The following is a 23334-nucleotide window of genomic DNA, read 5'->3' as shown; positions in this document are numbered from 1 at the left end:
TATAGAACAATATATAATTATAAATCAGACCAGCTCCACTGTGTCAGAATCTAATGTTGACAACAATCACCAGAAAAGACTGAGTTTCAATTATGGTATGACTATTATAAAGATGTCCATCAATCATTTCACTACACTGACTTCAGGTACTGTAAAATTGCTGCATTTCTCTTCTAATCTTACAAAAACAGTGTCTTGTTGAGCAGGGCAAGGGGTAATAACACAGCATCAAACTCTAGCACAGTTGTTCTGTCACTGCTCAAATGCCCTTAACTCTAAGCTCAGTCTGTTAATGTGTGATAGCCTGAAACTACAGGAAAAACAACAACAAAAACAAAAAAAAAAAAAGGAAAATTGGAAAAGCCAAGGTGAAATGCTTGATATAGTTATCACACTATTTGGACTTACCTTTGTTTACTATACCACACAAAGAAAGCAACAAAGAATGACATATATGTAAATTAGCATGCATTTTCCGATATGACATCAACTAATGTTCAATGGAAGAGAACAGACAGTCAATTAATGGTCCTGCTACCATAAATGTATTTAATAACTTAACTCTGCATTAAAAAATCCTTCTACAGCAGGGTTATAAGATAAGATTTTTAAAAGTATTTGTCACACACTTACTGAAAAATCACTCCAGCTGATAAGTTAAATATTTTGTAATAATTGCAGACACTTACATTAATATTAATGTTAGGGCAGAGTGTATTTCTGTTTAGTAAATATTGTTAACACAGATTAAGAATTGAGTATTATAATACACAACAGATTCTTAGTAGAACAGACCAGTTCCCAGTGAGGGAAGGAACTTTCTAAGAATGTGAGGTTCCATTTTATGTGAAGATTAATTCTCACTTCAAACTTCCACTGACTTGCAGAAAGGAAAGCCTGGTTTTCTTTACAGGGTAGGACTCTAAGCTGATTATATAAGAATCAAATAACATGAAACATAATTTAAAACAAAAAGATAAATGGAACATTACAACTCTAATAAGGTATTTAAAAGGAACCATGATATATTTAGTAATCAAATCATATATGAATTGATATGGTGGTATATTTTGTTTCCAGTTTCAATGTCCCATAAACAATATATAGTTGTGCTTGTAAACTTTCCATGTATAAACATGTTCATTAGTGCCCAAGAAAGAAAGAAATTCAGATCAGAGAAATGATAGTGGAGAAAAAAATTATAAACACATAGAATGGAACTTACTGGAGAAGTTTCTGGTTGCCAGCATAGTGGTAAGAATAACACCCTGCAAAGTGAGAGAAAGAGAAATGATAAACACTGTTGATCAACTGATTCTTGAATAACTGTATGGAAGTCTTTGGTCTGGCAATACAAAATGTATTTATGTAGTGTCAGATGAAAAGGTTTACCATCAATAGAAATGTAAATTTTGTAGCCAGTATAAGAGATAAAATATTGGAATATAGATAATCAGTAAATTTCTTTATGAGTCAGCAATATATCTGTATTTCCAAAAAATGTTTATACTGTATTGGGGATAGAGTTAGAGTTGAGCTGATCGAGTTGTGTTAGAATATACATATATTTTCATTGTTGGGACAGTCCAGAAGCAGTGCAGCATGTTGAGGTTGTTGAACCTTGGAAAATTAAATGGCTATGTCATTCCATAAAGCTGCTATATTACATTGCAATATATATGTCTCTACATGATATAAGATAGGAGTAAGTGAAGTAGCCGGTATAACAGTAAGGGAACACTGAAATCTCACTGAACATATCTTGTAATGACAATATATATGCTTGCACCAATTTTCTAACTATCTGAGTCTGAAGGATGGCCTTTGAAGGTTCTCTTAGACAGGTGAAATTGATGTCATTGATGTTACTCTTGAGCTTCTGTAAATCAACACTAAACAGGAAAGATATGGGAGGGAGAAAATCCCAAACTTTTGTGAAGAAAGGACATTGGTAATAATGAAGACATAGCTGCAAAATCTCACTCAAATCACACCTTAATGTATTAAAGGCAGAGTACACTGGAAAATTTAGTCTTGCGATGTCTGACTAAAAGATAAGTCTATCAAGACAGGTACACTTTTGCTCTTAGGTCAACTCGATCAAAGTAGACTTGGGACCAAACAACAATAATATCATGCACTCCTGCTCGTAGCATTTTTGTCTTTTTAAATGCAAGCTATCATCATCCATGTTGATGGTTGGATATCCTTCCTAACTCCATATAAATAATGAAAATGACAAAAGTATATATCTGGTAGAAGTTATAACCCTGAGTGATTATAAAGTTCTTATGCAAAATTTAACTTATGGTATGACTTTAAAGGTAATATTTATTGCCAATTAAACATGGATGTTCTGTTAGAACAAGCTAAACTGTGGTAGATACCATGAGAAACTCTTATATTGGTGTAAAATGCACACTTGTTTATATAGCTAGCAGGGAAATAAATCCCTGCCATTTTGAGTGCCAAGACCACCAGATTTCGACCTTCCTTCATTGTTTTAACAGAACACTTACATTCAAATGACAATAGATATTACCTCTTGGTATTAATACTCTGTCACTAATATCTATTTTTTTGACAAGGTATGACTTCTCGTTCCATGTGTGAGAACTAACCTAAGAAAAGGATAGTAGAAAGAATCTAACACATTTTAAAACAGATTTACTCCTGGCATTCTATTTTTCAATGTCTCCCTCATCATTAATGGAAAACCATTTTTAAAGTTCTAGAAACATGTTAAGCAGCTGGTTATCATTTATACCGTAAGTCACATTTGTTATCCTAACCCAGTAACTTTACGTGTTCCAATAAAATTAAGTTAAAGTAATTAAGAAATTAAAAAAAATTAATTGTAGTAAATTCTTTGACTAATGATGAAATAGATGCACAAGCCTTATAAATGTTCTTTACAGATTCATTCTTCTGTATAGAGGAGTAAAACTACAAAAATATTAAAGTCTTATAATAATCTTGCATATTGGACACATATGAAACCAGATGGTCAGATGCAATATATATATACAACATATGTGGTAAGTATCAAGCAGATGTTACATATACTCAGCAGATGTGATATACACCAGGTAGATGTTGTACGTATGTGTGAGAGATGAAACGTGAGCCTTTTTAAAAAAAAATCTTTTTCTTGTGAGGGAAATACACACACACATATACATACACAAATATATATATATATAGTTATATTTTGGGATGGTCTTTATTTTCTTGCCAAATAAACGCACACGCACTAGTGCATGTGTTTATTTGGCAAGAAAAAAAATGTCAACCCGAAATAAAATAATATCTGTTTCAATACACTATTACACACCAGGAATCTGGCAAAACAAATATACATATATATATATGCATGTATGCATGTATGTTTGTATGTATTGTGCAGAATTATGCTACTGTTGCTGCTGCTGAGCCCTGCATCAGTATGGATCCAATATCTTCATGATCAAAGACATCCTTGTCATGACCATCCACTCTTTTTACAGACAGTCTATTCAATGCGATTTTTCTTTTGTAAGATAATAAAGTGGGATGTGAGAGGTAGTTGGCTGCTATTTCTTGCAGGTTAAGCAAAGCATATAGGCTTTTTTGGTGACTCATAGTATATTACGTTTTCATATATGATCTAGAATATTATGCTTCAAAGTAATGTTAAAAAAAAAGAAAGAAATTGCGCAGAAGTATTACAATCTAAACATATATACCTACAATATAAATCAAGCAATAATATATCATTATACTATAAAAAATGTTAGTATACAGTATACTAGAATACTATTTCAAATATTACAAGTGAAACATATGTGCTATGTTCACCTACAATACTATTTAGCAAACATTAGAAAGAAACATATGTAGCAAAACTGTGTACAGAACTTCAAAATTTTTCTACACGATACATGTCATGTATTTAATTATAGTATATAAAAAGAAAAAAGCAGTAGAACTACTGTAGATGTGTATTAGTAGTTAAATCTAAATGTATACACGTTATTATCTACATAAACCTAGTGATCTGAAATAAAAATTAGACATTTTTTTCTTGTTTGCTTTGCAAATGTAGAAGGAACTAAACTTGAACAACAACAACAACTATATAACTACACCAAAAGAAAATTAAGTAATTTTACCTTATGTAAAGTCTCAAGGATTTGAGTAAAGCTTTACAGACAGCGAAATAGTTTTACTGTGCAAGGTGAGTGTTGGCAAGAGAGAGCCAATGTTCTTATCTCAGTGTGACACAAAGTTCAAGTGAACTTAACTGATAAACCAAAGCTGATAACTGACTGCATGAAGCACTGAATTAATTTATATTTAACTGCTTTATAACAGTCCTTTAACATCATGTCTAGAAAAGCAGCTTCAGCAGGATTTACTTCTTCTTATTAAGCTACTGTTAAAATTCAAGTAGAAAAACCTCAACATTTTAAGATATCCATCTAGTGGTGTCAGTGTGATGCAATGCATTATATATAATATATATAAACACATGGTTTCTGGCTCAGTTTTGGGCATCCTCCCTTCTCAAGCTAACCCTCCCAATCTCCTCCTCCACCTGTCCCCTCCACCACTGCACTCCATTCATCCTTGCCAGCTGTTCCACTGATTTCTCCAACCCCAGCATCCACATCAAGTCCTCAGTCCTCCTCTTATCAAACAGCCTCACGCCACACTCTCTCACCATTGCTCTCTCAGTCCTTCTCAAAATTGCCATCTCTTTCCCTCAAATACCATGTCTCATTCCCATACAGCGTTGCAGCTCTCACACAACTCCTATAGACCTTTCCTTTTGTCTTCAATGAGAACCTTTTCCCATATAACAATGCTCCACATTCCCTGAACTTCACCCAGCCAAGTCTTGCTCTTGCTGTCACAGCTGCTTCACATCCACCACTTACATCCACCCTATCTCCTAAATAACAAAACCCTCTCACCGTTTCCACCTCATCACATAGCATTTCCACTGGTTACACCAGCCCTCCAGCTCCTTCCTCACATCTTCCACAAACAAACAAACTCTCTTGCTAGTCTTGGAGTCACCTTCTTCATTTTCATACATCTACCATGAATCCATTTCTCACATCTCATATACAACACCGCATTTACCATTACCCTCCTCGAACATACACCACATGGATCCACCTTACTCACTAACACTTCTCCTTCCACCCCACTCACCATTACTTTTGTCTTTCTGAGGTTTATTTTCAAACCCTTGCTTTCAAACACCTCCTTCCATTTCCAAAACTTCTCCCTCAATCCCTCCATCGTTTCACTCATCAGAACAAGATCATCCATGTACAGTATCTCCATTATCAATCCCTCTCTTGCACTCTCCATCACCACATCAACCACTACTGCAAACAGCAATGGTGATAACACAGATCCCTGATGCACACCAACTTTCACTGCAAACTCCTCTGACAGCTCTGATCCAATTTTCACTCTTGTCTTTACCCCCTCATACAAACTCACCACTGTTCTCACTATTACCTTTAGTACACCACTCTTCCTCAATGCCCACTCAATCACTTTCCTTGGAACCCTATCAAATGCCTTCTCCAGATCAACAAAACACATGTACAACTCCTTCCCCTTATCTTGGTATTCCTCCTGTAATCTCCTTGTAATGAACACTGCATCTTTTGACCCCTTCCTGGCATAAAACCAAATTGCATCTCATCCACATCCACCCCTTTCCGAATTCTCCTCTCCAACACCCTTTCCACTATCTTCATTGCATGCTCCAATAACTTCACTCCTCTATATGCCCCACAACTCATCGCATCCCCTTTCCCCTTGAAGATCGGTACCACCAATCATCTGGCATTCCTCTTCCATCCAGCACACTCTGGCAAAGCTCCATCATCACAACAATCCCTATCTCTCCACTTGCAGTTATCATTTCCACACTTACTTCTGATGGACCAGCTGCCTTTCCTATATATGCACTGAAACAATCCAGATTAATTTAAATCATAGACTTAACTATCATACTTCAGTTCTGTCAAAACTCTGACTTTTAGAGTGACCCACCTACCTGTCTATCCAACCACCTACTCCCCCCACCCTACAAAGAAAGACATATATTTCCATCTGGAAATATACTGGGTATATATTTTTAAATGTTTGTTTCTAATGCAGAGTTTTATTCAAGTCAATGTGGGTATTACATAAATTCATTTCAGTAATGAAAGATAAATTTGCTGAAGGTCAGTGCTAGACTTACTGAATTTTCATTGACTTTCTATTGTGACTCTTTCTCTAACTGAATTTTCATTGACTTTTTATTATAACTCTTTCTCTAACTGAATTTTCATTGACTTTCTATTGTGACTCTTTCTCTAACTGAATTTTCATTGACCTTCTGTTGTGACTCTTTCTCTAACAGAAACTTCACTTCATAGCAGCTTGTGTCTTCCTTTCTCATATCACACATGACTCTCCTTTGATCAGAAACTTGCAAAGTTCTATTTTGAGTTTGAAGACCTCTTCAATTTGCCTGGTGGCACAGCTTGAACAGATCTCTGTGACTCTCTGCCACCTTCAATTTAACTATTATAAAACCTTCCACAATAAAAGCAATTTTTAAATTTATCTGGTGCTTAAGTAGGTTTCACTCAAGTGAGAAACCTTACTCTTGAACACCATTCTAGTGTTAAATTATCTGGAGATTAGTTGCATTTTCTCAACCAAAGCTTTCCAGAAACATAAAAGTTACAAAAAATTGTATTTATTTTGCTTCTCTTCAGCAAGTTTAAGAAAAGACAAGTTTTAGGTAATGTGGTGAAAGCTTATTTCTGATGAATGTATTCTTCAGATAGTAGACTTTGTTGTAAGTTACACTGGTGATTTAAATATTTGCTTCATGTTCTAAGTTTGGGCTGGTTCCTTTCTTGACAGTTCAAGTATGGTGAGATTTATAGCCTGGACAGAGCTCAGAGGTTGGTAGTTTTGATACTGAGGCATATATATATCACATTGTCTGCTTCTATATAAAAACTACAATCCTTTGGAAGACACACACATAAAGAGACTATTAAATCCAAGAGGGGAGTGGTTTTAAGTTAGGAGTTAAGGATTTGAGTATGAAAGAAGAAAGTGAGGTAGAGCAAGTTGTACAAGCTATGTGCAAACAGATAAATACAAGTGTCAAGGTGTCTAGGTGACCCCCTCAAGGTACTAAGTGAATAGGGCAAGAGACAGGGGAAAGTGCTTATACAAAATGATGAAATGAATATTAATTTTCAAAGAAAAATATTTATTACATTAAAATCAAATCAAAGCATACTCATTTTTATAACTCCTCCCATAATTACACTTTTACTTACTCTCTCCTCCTACACTTCTTTCTTCTCCTCCTTTGGTGTCTCTATGATTATCTCTCTCTCACTGTGTGTGTGTGTATTGATGTGTATGTATAACAAATTCAATAACTGCACGTAGATGCAAATACACTGTAGCATATTATTGCGTTTAGATTCCTCCACACAATAGAAATGTTATAAAAAGTACCAGGAATTAACAGAGATTTTGCATATCAAGTTTGCCTAGTTTTGTATATCGAGTTTCATTTCAGATCAATGATAATGTTAGAACAGGACACAAACTGACACAAGTAATTGAGTGTATTCAGTTCTGAACTGGGTTGAATTCTAACCCAACTGAACCGTCTGTTCACATTACTAAATTGATAAAATGAATATCATTTGTTATACTTGAGTAAAATTATTCAATTTTACCCTATGTCTTCAGTTTAACCATTATTAATGGAAAAGTATCCTGTATCTGACATATACAATTATATATATGTACGTGTAAATGAAAAAGTTGCGTGCATAATAAATGCTTGTGAAAACATCACGTATGTACCATATACATAAATGCAAATATATATATGAACAGATCCGATCCATATGTGCATGCACAAACGCACACACTCTCAGTCTGAAGTAATGTTGAGAGTTTTAGAATGAGATGCAGAATCATGGATGTCATTTAGAATTGGAATGAGGAGATGTCAGTTTTTTTTTTTTTTTTTACATAGAATTTGCTCATTTTACATAATTAGCACCAAATTGTAAATGTGAAAACAGAATATATATCATGCTCTCACTATATTCTCAAGTGTCCTACAAACTAAGCTATAAAAATTCTTACATCATAAATACATATCTCCTACTGAATGGAATAACAAATAGAGGAACAGTATGAAACCAGTGATAGGAGACTAACAAGCATACTACTACTACTGAGGCATTCATATATACCTGGATAGTCTGACTTCATAATTACAAAGTACAAGAAAATACACAGACATACAAATGTATGAAACTGATGGTATCATATGGATATACCCACGTATAGAGATAAATCAGGATAGATTGGCTTTGTGCATTGATTTAAGTGCTAGGACATATGAGTTACTGTATGAAACCAATAGTATGAGACTGATACATAAACTGTATGAAGGTATATAGATACATTTGGGCAGATGCACTCTGATGATCAGAATGGTATTTGAGGAATTGAATAAAAGCAACTGTATGAGACTGACACATATATAGGTATACAGATGGATCTGGATATACTGACTTGGACAGAATGAAAAGAAAATAGTAAAATACTTACTTTTAGTTTTCTCCTGGCATTGAATTTCTTCAAACAATCTACAGTTTCTTGTCGGTGTACAGCAGCAGCAACACGCTCTCGTTGCTGTGGAAAGAATAAAAAGAAGATAGTTCACATCCAAAATTTGATGAGCAGAAAAAAACAACAACTTTCACCCACAAATTTCAAAAAAAATTTTAATGAATTTAAATTACTGTATATTTTGTTAACTTTGACTGGGACACTCAGGGTGATGTAACTTAAAATTTGATTGTTTATGTGAGTGCATGTGTTTAATAATATTACTAATGAAATCTCTTTTCCCTTCAATAGAATGATGTGCAGTATTGATATTAGTTACATACTGCTCTCACTGGTCACTGGAGCAAGCTCTGCCATCCCATGGTGCCTATTTATAGCTAGATGGCTTGCACCTCTGCATGCTTTTTATTTATAGTTAAGTGGGCTTAACCTCCATATGGTACTTATTTACTATGAAGTGGTTTGTATTTTCTACAATATCTATTTATAGCTAGACAGACTTTCTATCATTCTCTCTGTAGCTATTTATAGTTAGGTAGATTCTTTTACTCTTTTACATATTTCAGTCACTTGACTGTGGCCATGCTGGAGCACTGCCTTAAAGGGTTTTAGTTGAATAAATCGACTCCAGGACATATTCTTTGTAAGCCTAGTACTTATTCTATCAGTTTCTTTTGCCAAACCACTAAATTACAGGGTCATAAATACACCATCATCGATTGTCAAGCAATGGTGGTGGTGTGGGGACAAACACAAATACAAAGACACACACACACACAAATATATATATATATATATATATATATATATATATATATACAATGGGCTTCTTTCAGTTTCCATTTACCAAATCCATTCACAAGACTTTGATAAGCTCGAAGCAATAATAGAAGACACTTACTCAAGATACCATGCAATGGGACTGAACCTGGAACCATGTGGCTGGGAAGTGAGCTTCTTACCACTCAGTCATGCCTGCATATCTCTATGACACCTATTTCTACTTAGATGGACAAAGTCAGCAAGAGTCACCAGTAATAAAGCATAAATGTTGACTTTTTGGTATGTGAGCATTGTGACAATATGTCCAATTGCCACTCTCTTAATTGTAAACAAACATGGAAAACCAAATGCTACATTGCACCTCCTTGCAATTTCTACATGGACATTAAACACATAAAATCACACATCTAGGAATTGTAAGAAGTTCGTTTAAAACCCATAAAATGACTTCAGCTTTTATATTTCAAGCTGGTTCTGAGATTTCAAATTAATCAGCTGCATAACATTGTCATTAAATCTTTCGGTGAGAAAGTATCTGTAGCATCATGTTGAGGACAATGGTTTAAAAATAGTTGTGTGCGTGTGCATTATATTAAAAACATGAACAGGTTTTAACATTTTTTTTTTTTAATTAATGATACGAAAAATTATTAATAAAGAACATCAAACTAAAAGACTTAATTTCTTAATATACCACGTTTGAAAGACAAACTGTTATCCACCACCTACATATGGCTATATATACACATACGCACAGTTTGATATTCTTCTTCTTATTAATGGTTTTCTTGTGTCGGGGTGATGCTAGGTTACTAACACTGATACCAAAAGCCCCAAAAGATGGGAAGACTGATGTACAGAGTTTATATAGATAGTTTTACTGTAGTTCAATTGAGGGATAAAGCAAGCAAAATTACATAGAGAACAAGGTGGACAGAGCTCAAATTTGTTGAGCTTAGTCATTGTTTCGAAAGAGCTCTTTTAAGAATTCCGTACACACATTATTAACTCGGAGTTCTAATAGGTATATATGAATATGATATACAGTAATATATATGAGGTTGTAGTCATTACACTGCTGCTACACTTGAACACAATGGAAAGTTTAACAAATAAGATTTACAGTTACACTAATTATATGTAGTAGTAGAGGTATTAGTAGGAATTATTACAGAACTCCCAATATTGTTTAAGTGCTAAAAGAACAGCAATAAAGATGATTTATATTGCAGATCTATGTTGAATATTGTGAATTCAAGTATCTGAGAAACAATATTTTATGTTTTGAGTAGGGACTGGCAGGGAAGTTTTTTTTTTTTTTCTGTGTGTCTTTGCTATTTAAACATTCCACTTCATCAAATTGAAAGATAATGTCATGTTGCTGCTAGTCAGAGACCTGAAGAAAATATTGTCTTGTGAAGGGAATATGAAATACAATCTTAGCATGATACTCATTCCAGCTTGTGTTACTGATTTATGATGGACATTTGCTATCAATCTTCTCTGAAATAACACGAATGTTATTTATTCCAAAATAGAATTTGCCCAACAGGAATATTCATAAACCATACCAGGGTAAGAATTGCCACAAAGCTGATACTGTATGTAGTATAAATGAATTATGAACACAATGAAAATGTTCACATGAAAGTATCTTGGGTTTGGTTGTGTAATAACTGAGAGAGAGATTTTAGCAAAAGTTTGCTATCTAGTGAAAGCTTACATTACATTTGTACATTTCCTACTGTGAATAATTATTATTTTACTTATTTGCCATGTCAAATATAGCTTATATACCTTCAAGGATTTTAACAAACAAGGCAGAGGAGTGGAAAGTTATTAAAGAAATCCTAAGCCTTGATCTTAAGATGGCAAACCATGAAATATCAGAATATTATTTGATATAGAAGGCAAGCCAGGAGGTAAAAAAAAAATCAATCAATATATAATGACAGTGGAATGATACATCACATATTTGTTATTAAAATATTGATGGAGTCACAAGATACAATAAAGATTCTTCTGTAAATCACACAATCTTATACTTCTAGATATGTAAGCAAATATATTTTAACTGATGATATTAGTGTGTGCAGTGGAGTAATAGATTTGGTCAACAGAGCAATTACAAAGTGGTCATTTACTAATCTTTTCCAGGCACCAAAATATTTATCAGCTAGTTATACATTAAACTGAATCTTCATGTAGTATTCATTTACATGCAGATCGAATGTATCATCTAACACTATTTATTTATAATGTAGTTTTATTGCAAGGTACAAATGTAGCAATAATCATTGGTTTAAAACTTTGACCACTTTGACAAATTGTTAGACAATGTTAAACTTTCAATAAATATCACTAGAAGATTAAATATTTGAATAATAAGTATTTGATGAACTTTCAGACACAGGAATATCACAACACATTTCCTTTCATTAAATAAATGAAGTGAAGTACTTACACAAATCCAAGGATGTTTCAGAGCCTCAGATGCAGTGATCCTTTTGGCAGGGTTCACAGTCAGCATACTGTTGATGAGATTCTTTGCCTCTGGGGTCACAGTGTCCCATTCTGGTGAAGGATACTAGAAGATACAAGAGACAAATTTACATTAAAAAAATTTCACTTCATTCACTTTATATATATATATATATATATATATAGGCATTGCTCATTTTGAGTCATATTTTTTTTTGACTTTACATCATTTTTTAAGAAATTAATGGAAAAAAATTAAACCCAAATTTCAGTCAATCTATTCGATTTTATATCAGTGTCAGCGAACATATTTAAAAGCATTAAAATTTTTTAAATACCTAAAAACCAATACTGAAGTAGAAAATCAAATAAAATACATGTGAAAATATGTACAAACGATTGATTGAAACAGATATTTGTTACTGAATTTTTAAAAATGTTTCATCAGGTTACTTCAGGCTTTTTAGTTAAGTCACATGTCTTGGAACCAATTACCAATGTAAGCTGAGGCATGCCAGTGTATGTGTGTGTGTGTGTGTGTGTGTGTGTGTGTGTGTGTGTATATATATATATATATATATATATATATTTATATATTTCATCATCATTGTCATTTAATGCCCACTTTCCATGTTATCATGGGTTGGATGGTTTGACAGGACTGGCAAGCTGGGCGGCTGCACCAGGCTCCAATCTGATTTGGCAAGGTTTCTACAGCTAGATGCCCTTCCTATCACCAACCATTCTGAGAATGTAGTGGGTGCTTTTTATATGCCACTGACACTGGCTTCAACCATGCTCAAATGGTGCTTTTTACATGCCAGTCAGGTGGGACTGGCATCAGCTATGCTTGAATGGTGTCTTTTTACATGCCACTGGCATGGGCCACAGTCAGGTGGCATTGGCATCGACCATGACTATGATTTCACTTGGTTCAACAGGCTTTCACAAGTACGGTATCTTGCCCAACGATTGAAGGGTGCTTTTAAATGGGCCAGTTATGTGACACTGGCATTGGCCACAGCTATGATCTCACTTGGCTTGCCAGGTCTCCTCAAGCACAGCATATCTCCAAAGGTCGCGGTCGCTTGTCATTGCCTCTGTTTCACCACCTAATCCCATGTCTTCCAGTGTCTACCTCTTCAACAGGTTCCCTCCACTGTTAGGGTGTGACACTCCTTCACACAGTTGTCCTCATCTATATTCAACACATGAGCATATGATTACAGTGTAGTCCATAGTAACCATGGACATCAGGTAGATCATCTTTATGGATTCATTTCTTCAGGCGATATAACATTAATGGATGTTTAACAGAGGGATGTTTATCCTTTTTAACCAGTATGAAATTTGGTTGAGTTATATATATATATATATATATATAAAGATATAGATATCATTATCACCATTTTAATCCCACTATTCCAGATTCTTTACTGATGGATGCCATACTTGTCACCAAACTGCTTCCAAACAAGATAATATATACCCTTGACTAGGTGTGTTTTTCATGAAAGACAGGAATGAACAACTAGATTTGTATGATTGTAGTGCTTGCATACAACCATCATGTGTCAAGACAAGCATACACATAAACATGCACACACATATATGATGAGCTTCAAGTTTCTATGTACCAGATCCACTCACAAGACTATAGTCAGACACTGGATTGAGTTCAAAAATAAAATGTGTATGCAACAAAAAAAAAAAGAAAAAGAAAAAGAGGGCTACATATGCAGGTACCGAAATATAGGCAGAAAGATATTCAGGTTATGTATATGATTAATTGTACCTGGCTGAGTTAATCATGAGCCCTGAGGATAATCAGGGAAGGCACATTGCACTAAGTGTACAGTCCATAATATACTTTGGATCTATGCAAGGAGCAGGTTCTGAGTGAGGTGAATAATAAATAACAACGGATGGAGAATGTGTCAATCAACTACTGCTATTTCCAACAAATTTTTAATTGATTAGTGGAGACATTATATCCTTTTTATTATTATCCATTTGCTTTCATATACGTTTTTATTGCAAACTCATTTATCTATGTAATTATTGATATGACGGCCACTCTTCTTATTTGATACCCTCCCTGCAACCAGTGCATCTTAGACTTATTGCCCCTCTTTTGCAGCCTTTCCAGCTTTAATGGGGCTATATATAGAAGGCGGTTAAATAAATAAATATATACATAAATAACTGGGTGACCTTACTTTGTACTTAGCTCTGAAACCTATTGTTGAATAGAAATAAAAGATAAAAGAAACTAACTCTATCTTAGTTGTAATGACAGAGATGCTTCGCTATCTGATTCCTCCCGTACCTCATTCTCTAACCTCCTCCACTGCTATAAATCTCTGTTACCCCACCTGACATCATGTCATTTTCTCCTATAATACTACCAAACTGAACTAATAAATTCATTCTATGACCAACAATGATCATAGAAACATGGAATGGCACAAGCTGTTGGCTTTTGAGTGATTTTGAATGTTGTGATTCATGTATTTGCCTGATGAAAATGGTTTTTCTAATGATGTGATGTCTCCATTAATCAATTAAAAAATTCGTTGGAAACAGCTGTAGTGGATTGACACATTATCCATCTGTTGTTAGTCATTTAAATATATATATTTGTGTGTGTGTGTGTGTATGCATACATATACATAAATAAGTATATATATATATATATATATATATTTTTGTGTGTGTGTGTGCATATATATACACTTTCTCCTTGACTTATGACCGAGTTCTCTTCCGACTGACAGGTCATAAGTTGATCTGATCATATGTCCGATTTATATTATTCAACACTATTTTCATTCATGCTTGAAAGTGACTGAGAGACAGTGGTAGGCAGAGGATGTCTAGGTCTGAGGGAGGCTATGTTGCCAGATGGTGCCATAATTATTGTATGCACAGCTGCCCATTGCTCAAAAATTGATTTCTTATTTATTCATTTTTTGTGGTTGTAAGTGCGGATGGTCATAAGTTGGTGAGGTGTGTGTGTGTATGTATATATATATATATATATATATATATATATATATATATATATATATATATATATGTGTGTGTGTGTGTGTGTGTATACATATATACATATATACACACACACACATACAGAGATATGCATAATTACACGCATGTTGACTAAACAGTACAGTAGGGTCAGTTGGGTACTGTCTGTGAGAAAAACAGCACCATGATGCAATTCACTCTGCCAGAAATTTGAAAATGATATGTTGTACTGCTTGTCATTTGCACCAGAAGCTCCAATACGAATATTTCAGAGTATTTGGGTGTCAATCTGAGGACATGTACCAAGAGTGATAAAAATCAAACATCCAGTGAACATCATGGTTTTTGGAGTGATCACTAGTGATGGTGACGTTATGCATCCATTCATCTTCCTACACAGCCTCAGACTCAACACGGAAACCTACATCAAGTACCTGAAAGAGGTAATGCTGCCCTGGGGGAAGAAGGTGGCTGCTGGAAGACTATGTCTGGCAACAGGAGTCTGCACCATGCCACACAAGCAGGAGAACACAGTCGTAGCTGACAGACAATTTCTGCGACCACATCACCCCTAGCATCTGGCCACTTAACTCTCAGACTCCAGCCCCCTTGATTATTATGTGTGGGGCGCAAATGCGCAAGAGACCAACAAAACTCCTTGTAACACCAAAGATGAATTGAAGGCAAGGATTATGGCAGCAGTCACCAACTTAAACAAGGAAACTGCCCAGAAGAGTTGCAGGAGATTCTGAAGTTGTCTGGAGGCCATGGTTGAAGCCAATGGTGATTTTATTGAATAAATTTACTTTTTAGTATTTCAAGATATTTTAATGTAATTTTGGCAAATATATCTGTTAAAGTGAGATGTGTTATTTTCATTTTTGTGTATTTTAGACAACAGTTTATTCACTGCACCCTGTATATGTACATACATTACATACACATGGGCATTGTGTGCTTGCATGTATGTATGTGTGGCTGTCTATATATATATATATATATATATATATATATATATACACACACACACAAACACACTTACATATACCTACATAACTCATTTGTTGTTTCAAAAAGTAAATGTGAACACATATTTGGATTTGATGGAAGGTTACTGACATAACTGAAAGTGCTATCACATCATGCTGGGTTATATTTGTTTCTTATAGTTGAAATGACAACAGTTGAAGAACACAAGTAATAACAATGAATGTCTTTTTTTGATATGATGGAGAAATAATGATAGCAAAGTCTTTTCTAAAGGATACTGGGAAAACATATGGAAGGCATTAGATTGGCTGTCAGTTGTTTGTTCAATGTGTGTGATTATATGTCTATGTGTGCATGTTTGTGTATATGTGAAAATGTGAAGTGCATATATTTATGTGAAAGAGGTGTGTGTGTGTGTGTGTGTGTGTGTGTATGAAAGAAAGAAATAGAAAGTGACTGAGAATCTGAAGAAGAATGCAATGTGTGTCTGTTTGAAATGGAGACTGAAGAGATGTGTGTACATATGTTTGCTTCTTCATTTCGTAAAATCCAACTCACAGAGTGCTTATAGAGGACAAAGAAATTGGAATGCCCTTTGCTTATCTTAAGCAAATATTTCTATATACTCATAAGAAATAGAGGCTTTAATTAAATTGTTGAGAATCATACCAATATTTGACCACATCTGATAAGTGTTGGTCAACTGAAATGAACACTGTTTTTGGTAAGATACAAGCCCCACATGGCAGAAGCAAACACTAGAATGAAGGTCTAGAACAAAAACCATTACATTTTAATGGCAAGACTAAGATATTTGCAAAACACCAACAATGCTTGAAATTTTACAAGACAAAATCTCAGCTTTTTATTTCAATCAATTTTATCTCAAGTTCAAAAGTTTTGAACACCTTAACAAAGAATATTACATATAAATAATCGGTCTACATATCATGCTTATTAAGAAGAAAGCATGTTAAGGTATAGTTGACTTCCAACTAATGTTTGTGTGGACTAGAAATTTTTTTGTGTGCCATTAAGTTGAAAAAATTACTAAAACAACTGAGCACACAGTAATGAGTGAAAAATTAATGATTAAGCATTGATAAGTGTAGAAATCTCAGTTACACTTACAAATCCATAGAGTAATGTTGATCAGGTATCAGAGAAGGTGAACAATTAGTTGTTTTTTGATACAGTATGCTTTCGAACACATATCTGGGTGGAACTAATATAGCAGAGGTGGTTTTGTAAATGTACTGCTAATGTAAAGTGGATTGAGATTTTTACCTTCTCAGAATGAATGAAGGAGAAACATTAAAACCAATGTGGATAGCATAATGAGATAGCACTTAAAAGCCAGTCCAAATATTATCCTAATTTACAATGTAGGAAAAGAGAATGTTCTAAATCTGTAAGGTCTGTGTGTGATGTATTACAAAGTGACAGAGAAATACACCAGCACTCACATCACTTTCAGAACTTTATTCAGTGACTGAAGCATAGCAGGTGAACTTGCTTTCTCTTGTATAGAAAAATATTCTATAATACATTCTGCAGAGACATACAATATAAATGCACATATTTGTGTGAATGTATGTAAATATGTGTATGTGTAGACGTGTGATGACAGTTTTTCCATCAATCTGATGTTGACTTAGCAATTGTAAAGTAAATAACACACAGATGCTAGATAACACAATGAATTTTATAGTGAGGAAGAGCTGTACACACATTCTTACACAATATGCCCAGTAGAAAGAGGAAGTCAAGACAATGGAGCTTGAATGAGAAAGCAGGAAATTACCAAAATAGCTAAAAGACCACCAGACCTTAGAGTACCATCTAATTACTATGATGTTTTATAATCTGGACAGACATTTGCCCAGTACCATGGCTTCTCACCCAACATAAGAACGTTATCATTTGCACCAGTTGCTTCCATTGAATAAAACATGAACATCCCACTAAACATACACAAACACAGATTTTTTGTGCATATGTACACAGTATTGGATGGCCAACATTCCTCTGAGGTCACTCATCTTCTGATCATGTATTTCATCCAGTAGTGTGTCCAAAATAACCCTCCTCATCAAGCAACTAAATTATTTGTGTAGATGTGTGCCTGTGTCAGTAGTTAAATGGGCAACCCACCAAACATGCACACACACACACACACACACACATACGTATGCATGCATGCATGCACGCACGCACACACATTCATTCAAGATTCTAGTTATACTAAGTCTAGTATTTCCTTCATTGATATCTATTTATCAAATGACTTAGCTTCTATAAGTTAGTGCAATAAAAACAGTAAGGTATAGAACCTAAACATGGAAATATTTTAGAACAATGCAAACATAAACAAGGGCACATAAAAATGTGCATGCGTGCGTCCGTCCATCCATCCATCTATCTACGCACACATACATATTTTTGTACATAATAAACATACACACATACACTGGGATTCTGTAGTTTCAGTCTCACATGTTCCACAAGGCTATATTAAAAGGAACTTGCTTAAGTTATGCATTCGAACCTAGAACCAATTAGCTGCAAAGGGAACTTTTAATTACATTTGCTTGTAATTCATCAGTTACAATGACAATCAATGGAACAGTCTGCTTGTGAAATTAACATGCCAGTGGCTGAGCACTCCACAAACATGGATACCCTTCATGTAATTCTCAAAGAGATCCAGTGTGACACAGAATGTGACAAGGCTGGTCTTTAAAATACAAGTACAGCTCATTTTTGCCATCCAGTGAAATAAAGTGTCTTGCTTTAGGATACAATGCGTTATCTTGTGATCGTGAATTGAATACCATTAAGCCACGCGCCTTCACTGTATATGTGTGTGTGCATTAATTTATTAAATTAATGACTCTTACTGGACTAGTCCTGTTTCTCAAAAAGAATTCATCATCATCATCATTTAATGTTCGTTTTTCCATGCTGGCATGGGTTGGATGGTTTGACTGAAAACTGGTAAGCCAGGGAACTGAATCAGGTTCCAATCTGATTTGGCAAGGTTTCTACAGCTGGATATCCTTCCTAACACTAACTACTCCAAGAGTGTAGTGGGTGCTTTTATGTGCCACTGACCTACAGTCTCACTTGGCTTGATAGGTCTACATAAGTACGGTATATTGTCAAAGAGAGTTCTGAGAGAATTCGAGAGGATTCTGAGAGAATTTGGATAATCATCATTTAAGATTAATTTTCCATGTTGGCATGGGCTGGACGGTTCAACAGGAACCAGTGAGATAGAGGACTTGTCAAGCTCAAATGTCTGTTGAAGCATGAGTTCTATGGCTGGATGCTCTTTCTAATGCCAACCACTTTACAGAGTGTACTGAATGCTTGCTTTTCACATGACACCAGCACAAGTGAAGTTACCAGATAAATCACAGAATAAAGTTCCTCAAATGAGAAGGGCTATTAAGTATTGAGGGAGGTGGCTTTATGCCAGGTGATATAAGAGACAGTTCTTAGTCATATGTGTGTGGAAATGTAGGGTTTGGACAGGTATGGTGGGAATGATCTGTAGGGTCTTAGATGTACATTATTATGGAAGTGAAGACAGTGGTGAAGTCTAGAGACATCTATACTGATAGAGAGAGAGAGGGGGAGGGGATGGAGAAAATTATTGAACACATCAATAGGTACAGAGTGTTGGGATAGATTCTTTATGTGAAAAGATAGTGCTTATAGAGAATAGAAAGGTTAGAGATGTAGATAAAAATAAATGCACTCATGAGTTAAATATACAAATAGACAAAGATAAGTAGATATAGGAGTTAATAAATTACAGCTCTAAAGCTGATTATTATCATCATCTAGTAAAGGTTTGTCAGTACAATACATTTGTATATAAATAAATGGTATGGTGGTATAATTAGATTTTAGAGATAAATTATGTCAGTGGTGTATGTTTTGGCCACTTATTGACTTTTGGATAGCTATAGGGGGAAGGTCATCCTTAAAATTCTACTCTTAACCTCACATCAACACCCAAGAATACATACACTACTAATAAGAACAATCCCAGGAACTATGCCTAACAGTCTACCAAAATCTTTTAGATATCAAAGAGACAGATGCTAGTCACCAATACAAAGAAAATATATAGCCATAATCCTTAACAGTCCAAGAGACTTCACTGACTTACCCAAATTTAACCCTTACGTAAATTTTCACACTCTCACAGCAAGTGCATTACTCACAATTGCTTATAAATTACTGTCACTCATGTTTGATATTCTCTGAAAATGCCTGATGGTTCAATAAAATGACTAAGCTTTATTTCAGCCCAAACAAAATAAGATATTTTGCCTAAACATGAAACTTGAGTTGCTGCTGGAAAGCCATTAAGTCACTGTAGCTTTTGTGTGTTTGTATTGGGTTGTCTGGAAAGTTCGTGCCAATTTATAGTAGCTTACCTTTCGATTTATTTGAAACCACCTCAATTCTGGGAAGAGGGTATTTTCAAGTTAAAGGAAAGATGGAGACACATTGTGCAACAAAATGGTTCATATTTGGTTGTTTAAAAAGGTAATGGCAAGTATTTATTGAGTTTTTTCTTTCCTTTAAAAATCGGCACAAACTTTCCAGACAACCCAATACATAACATATATATAAGTATACACACAGTCATAATTATATACATATATAATCATAAGCCATCACACATACATCACTGCTATCATCTTTTGATTAATTCTTTAGCCAAGAAACAAATATATAAGTGTTATTCATAGCTGGATTTATGCCTAAGTTGGCTCCAGTCATGATATAATCTTCTCTGTTTCCTCTCAATGTTTAATGGTCTAGGTGTATAGAAATAAATGGAAATTTTTTAATCATTAAATATATGCACATACATACCACATTCTTGAAAATATTAGATTAATTTAAACATATATCATATGAGTTTATGAATCATGTACTTATTTTCAACAAATCTATTTAACATTCTCTGTACCTAAATCACTATTGTGCACTGATAATGTAAATTACATGTACAAAGCTTATAGAAACTATGCTTTGTCTCTGTATGCCTATATATATTTACAAACACATACAGAGGAAATGTCTGGGCATGGTGAAAATATTACCTTGTTGGGAAAACAGATTGGCAACAATGAGCATCCAGCATTAGAAAATCTGCCTCAAATTCCAGCTTACCAATGTAAAGCATAGAAAAGTGATGTGATGTTAATACAATGATGGTGATAACATGATTATATTACATATATGTGTGTGTGTGTGTGTGTGTGTGTGTGTGTGTGTGTGTGTATATATATATATATATATATATACACACACACACACACACATAAACATGTGTATGTACGTATGCGTGGTTGTATTGGTAAGCTGGAATTTGATGAGGAAGATTTTTTTTATTGCTTGTCACCAACCTACAAGTAAGATAATTTTCCAAGTAAGATCTCTTAATATTTCCTCATGGCCAAACATGTTTTTCAAAGAGGATCAGAAGTGAAAAACATCACTTGTATGGTTACTCATTTACGAATATCACAAAATATCAAGACAAAGAGACACAAGCACACACACACTCGATGGACTTCTTTCAGTTTCCATCTACTAAGACATTAGTATAACAGAAGACGCTTGCCCAAAGTGCCTCACAGTGGGACTGAACCTGAGACTATGTAGTTGGAAAGCAAACTTTTTAATGACAAACTTATGCCTTCATATAGCCATGCCCAAAACCCTTCCCTGCCATAATATACATGCATGCATGCATATACACACACATTATATATATATATATATATATATATATATATATATATATATACATATATATATATATAGCGTGGCCGTTGCCAGTACTGCCTGACTGGCCTTCGTGCTGGTGGCACGTAAAAGCACCCACTACACTCTCGGAGTGGTTGGCATTAGGAAGAGCATCCAGCTGTAGAAACTCTGCCAAATCAGATTGGAGCCTGGTGTAGCCATCTGGTTCACCAGTCCTCAGTCAAATCATCCAATCCATGCTAGCATGGAAAGCGGACGTTAAATGATGATGATGATGATGATGATATATATATATATATATATATGAGATGTAGTTTTGAATTTTCGATGCACTTGTGTCTATTCTTCAATTTTATATTTAGATTAGTTAATCATACAAGTCATTCCAGTCAGTATTTTAAAGTATACTTTTTGAAAAAGCAAAAACAACAATCTGCCATGAAAAAAAAAAGCCTGTGATGTTCTGGTGGATATGTTTGAGTAAAGAAAACTTTAAAAAAAATCCATCTTCTTTGCTAGTTTCAAAATAAATTGAATAGACAACAAACACATTTCACTCCATATTTTAAATGGTATATGCTTAATTTCAAAAAGAAGCTTGTTGTTCATTTTATTGAATTATCTGAGACTGGGGCTGATGATATATATATATATATATATATATATATATATATATATACTGAGGGTGATAAATTGAATATTAATTTAATTAACATCAATTTAAAACCAGTGACCTAGCATATAAAAAAATCTGAAAATTCAGAAAAATTGTATTATTTTTCTAAGTGGACATCCAATATGCTAGAAAGAGGTCATTAACGACCCAACCACAAAGAAAAATAATGTTCTCCAGAAAAAATTCAGCAAACACCAGATGACCTCTTTCTAGCATAACGGATGTCTACTTAGTGGTCATCCCTTCTTATTCGCGCATATACATATATGTGTATATATATATACACACACACACACACATATACAGTAGAACCTCAGTCTTCGAACAACTCTGATCGTGAATAAATCGTACTTTATTTACAATTGACGGATATTTGTCCTCATCTTGTTTGTTGTTAACACGTTTCAGCTGATATACCCACCAGCCTTTATCAGGTGTCTTAGGGAAATTTCGAACCTGGGTTCTCATTCCTAAGGTATTTTTCGATATTATTATTATTATTATTATTATTATTATTATTCAGGTCACTGTCTGGAATCAAACTTGGAATCTTGGGGATAGTAGCCTGCGCTCTTAACCATTACGCCATATGCCCATGGGCATATGGCATAGTCGTTAGGAATGAGAACCCAAGTTCGAAATTTCCCCAAGACACCTGATGAAGGCTGGAGGGTATATTAGCTAAAACGTTGTGTTAACAACAAACAAGATGAGGACAAATATCCATCAATTGTAAATAATGTACATAATTCCTTATCTCTTAAATATAGAACTGTAAAATCGTACTTTATCTCCTGTCTTTCTCATATTCATTTAATAAAGTAGTATCTCGGTTTACAAATGCCTCTGATCCCAAATAAATCATGTTTTATATAAATCTATATTTATCTATGTATATATATGTA

The 23334-nt window shown here is 34.4% G+C and overlaps 1 protein-coding gene across 29 annotated transcripts in view; it reads right to left on the bottom strand.

Annotated features, from left to right (window-relative positions):
• The window catches only part of LOC106874089 (calcium/calmodulin-dependent protein kinase type II delta chain), a 349479-nt gene that overhangs the window by 127954 nt on the left and 198191 nt on the right, over window positions 1-23334 (bottom strand). For all 29 annotated transcript variants that reach the window (XM_089352054.1, XM_089352065.1, XM_089352070.1 and 26 more), the window contains exons 10-12: window positions 11921-12043; window positions 8653-8736; window positions 1226-1268 (exon numbers count right to left, since the gene is read on the bottom strand). In XM_089352054.1, coding sequence (XP_089208180.1) covers window positions 1226-1268; window positions 8653-8736; window positions 11921-12043 — 250 coding nt within the window. The remainder of the gene's footprint in view (window positions 1-1225; window positions 1269-8652; window positions 8737-11920; window positions 12044-23334) is intronic.

Source organism: Octopus bimaculoides, chromosome 5 (genome assembly GCF_046866305.1).
Source record: "Octopus bimaculoides isolate indiv1 chromosome 5, ASM4686630v1, whole genome shotgun sequence".
NCBI classification, from domain to species: Eukaryota; Metazoa; Mollusca; class Cephalopoda; order Octopoda; family Octopodidae; genus Octopus; species Octopus bimaculoides.
The sequence above is the reverse complement of the archived record's forward strand: the minus strand, read 5'-3'. Positions and strand labels throughout refer to the sequence as shown.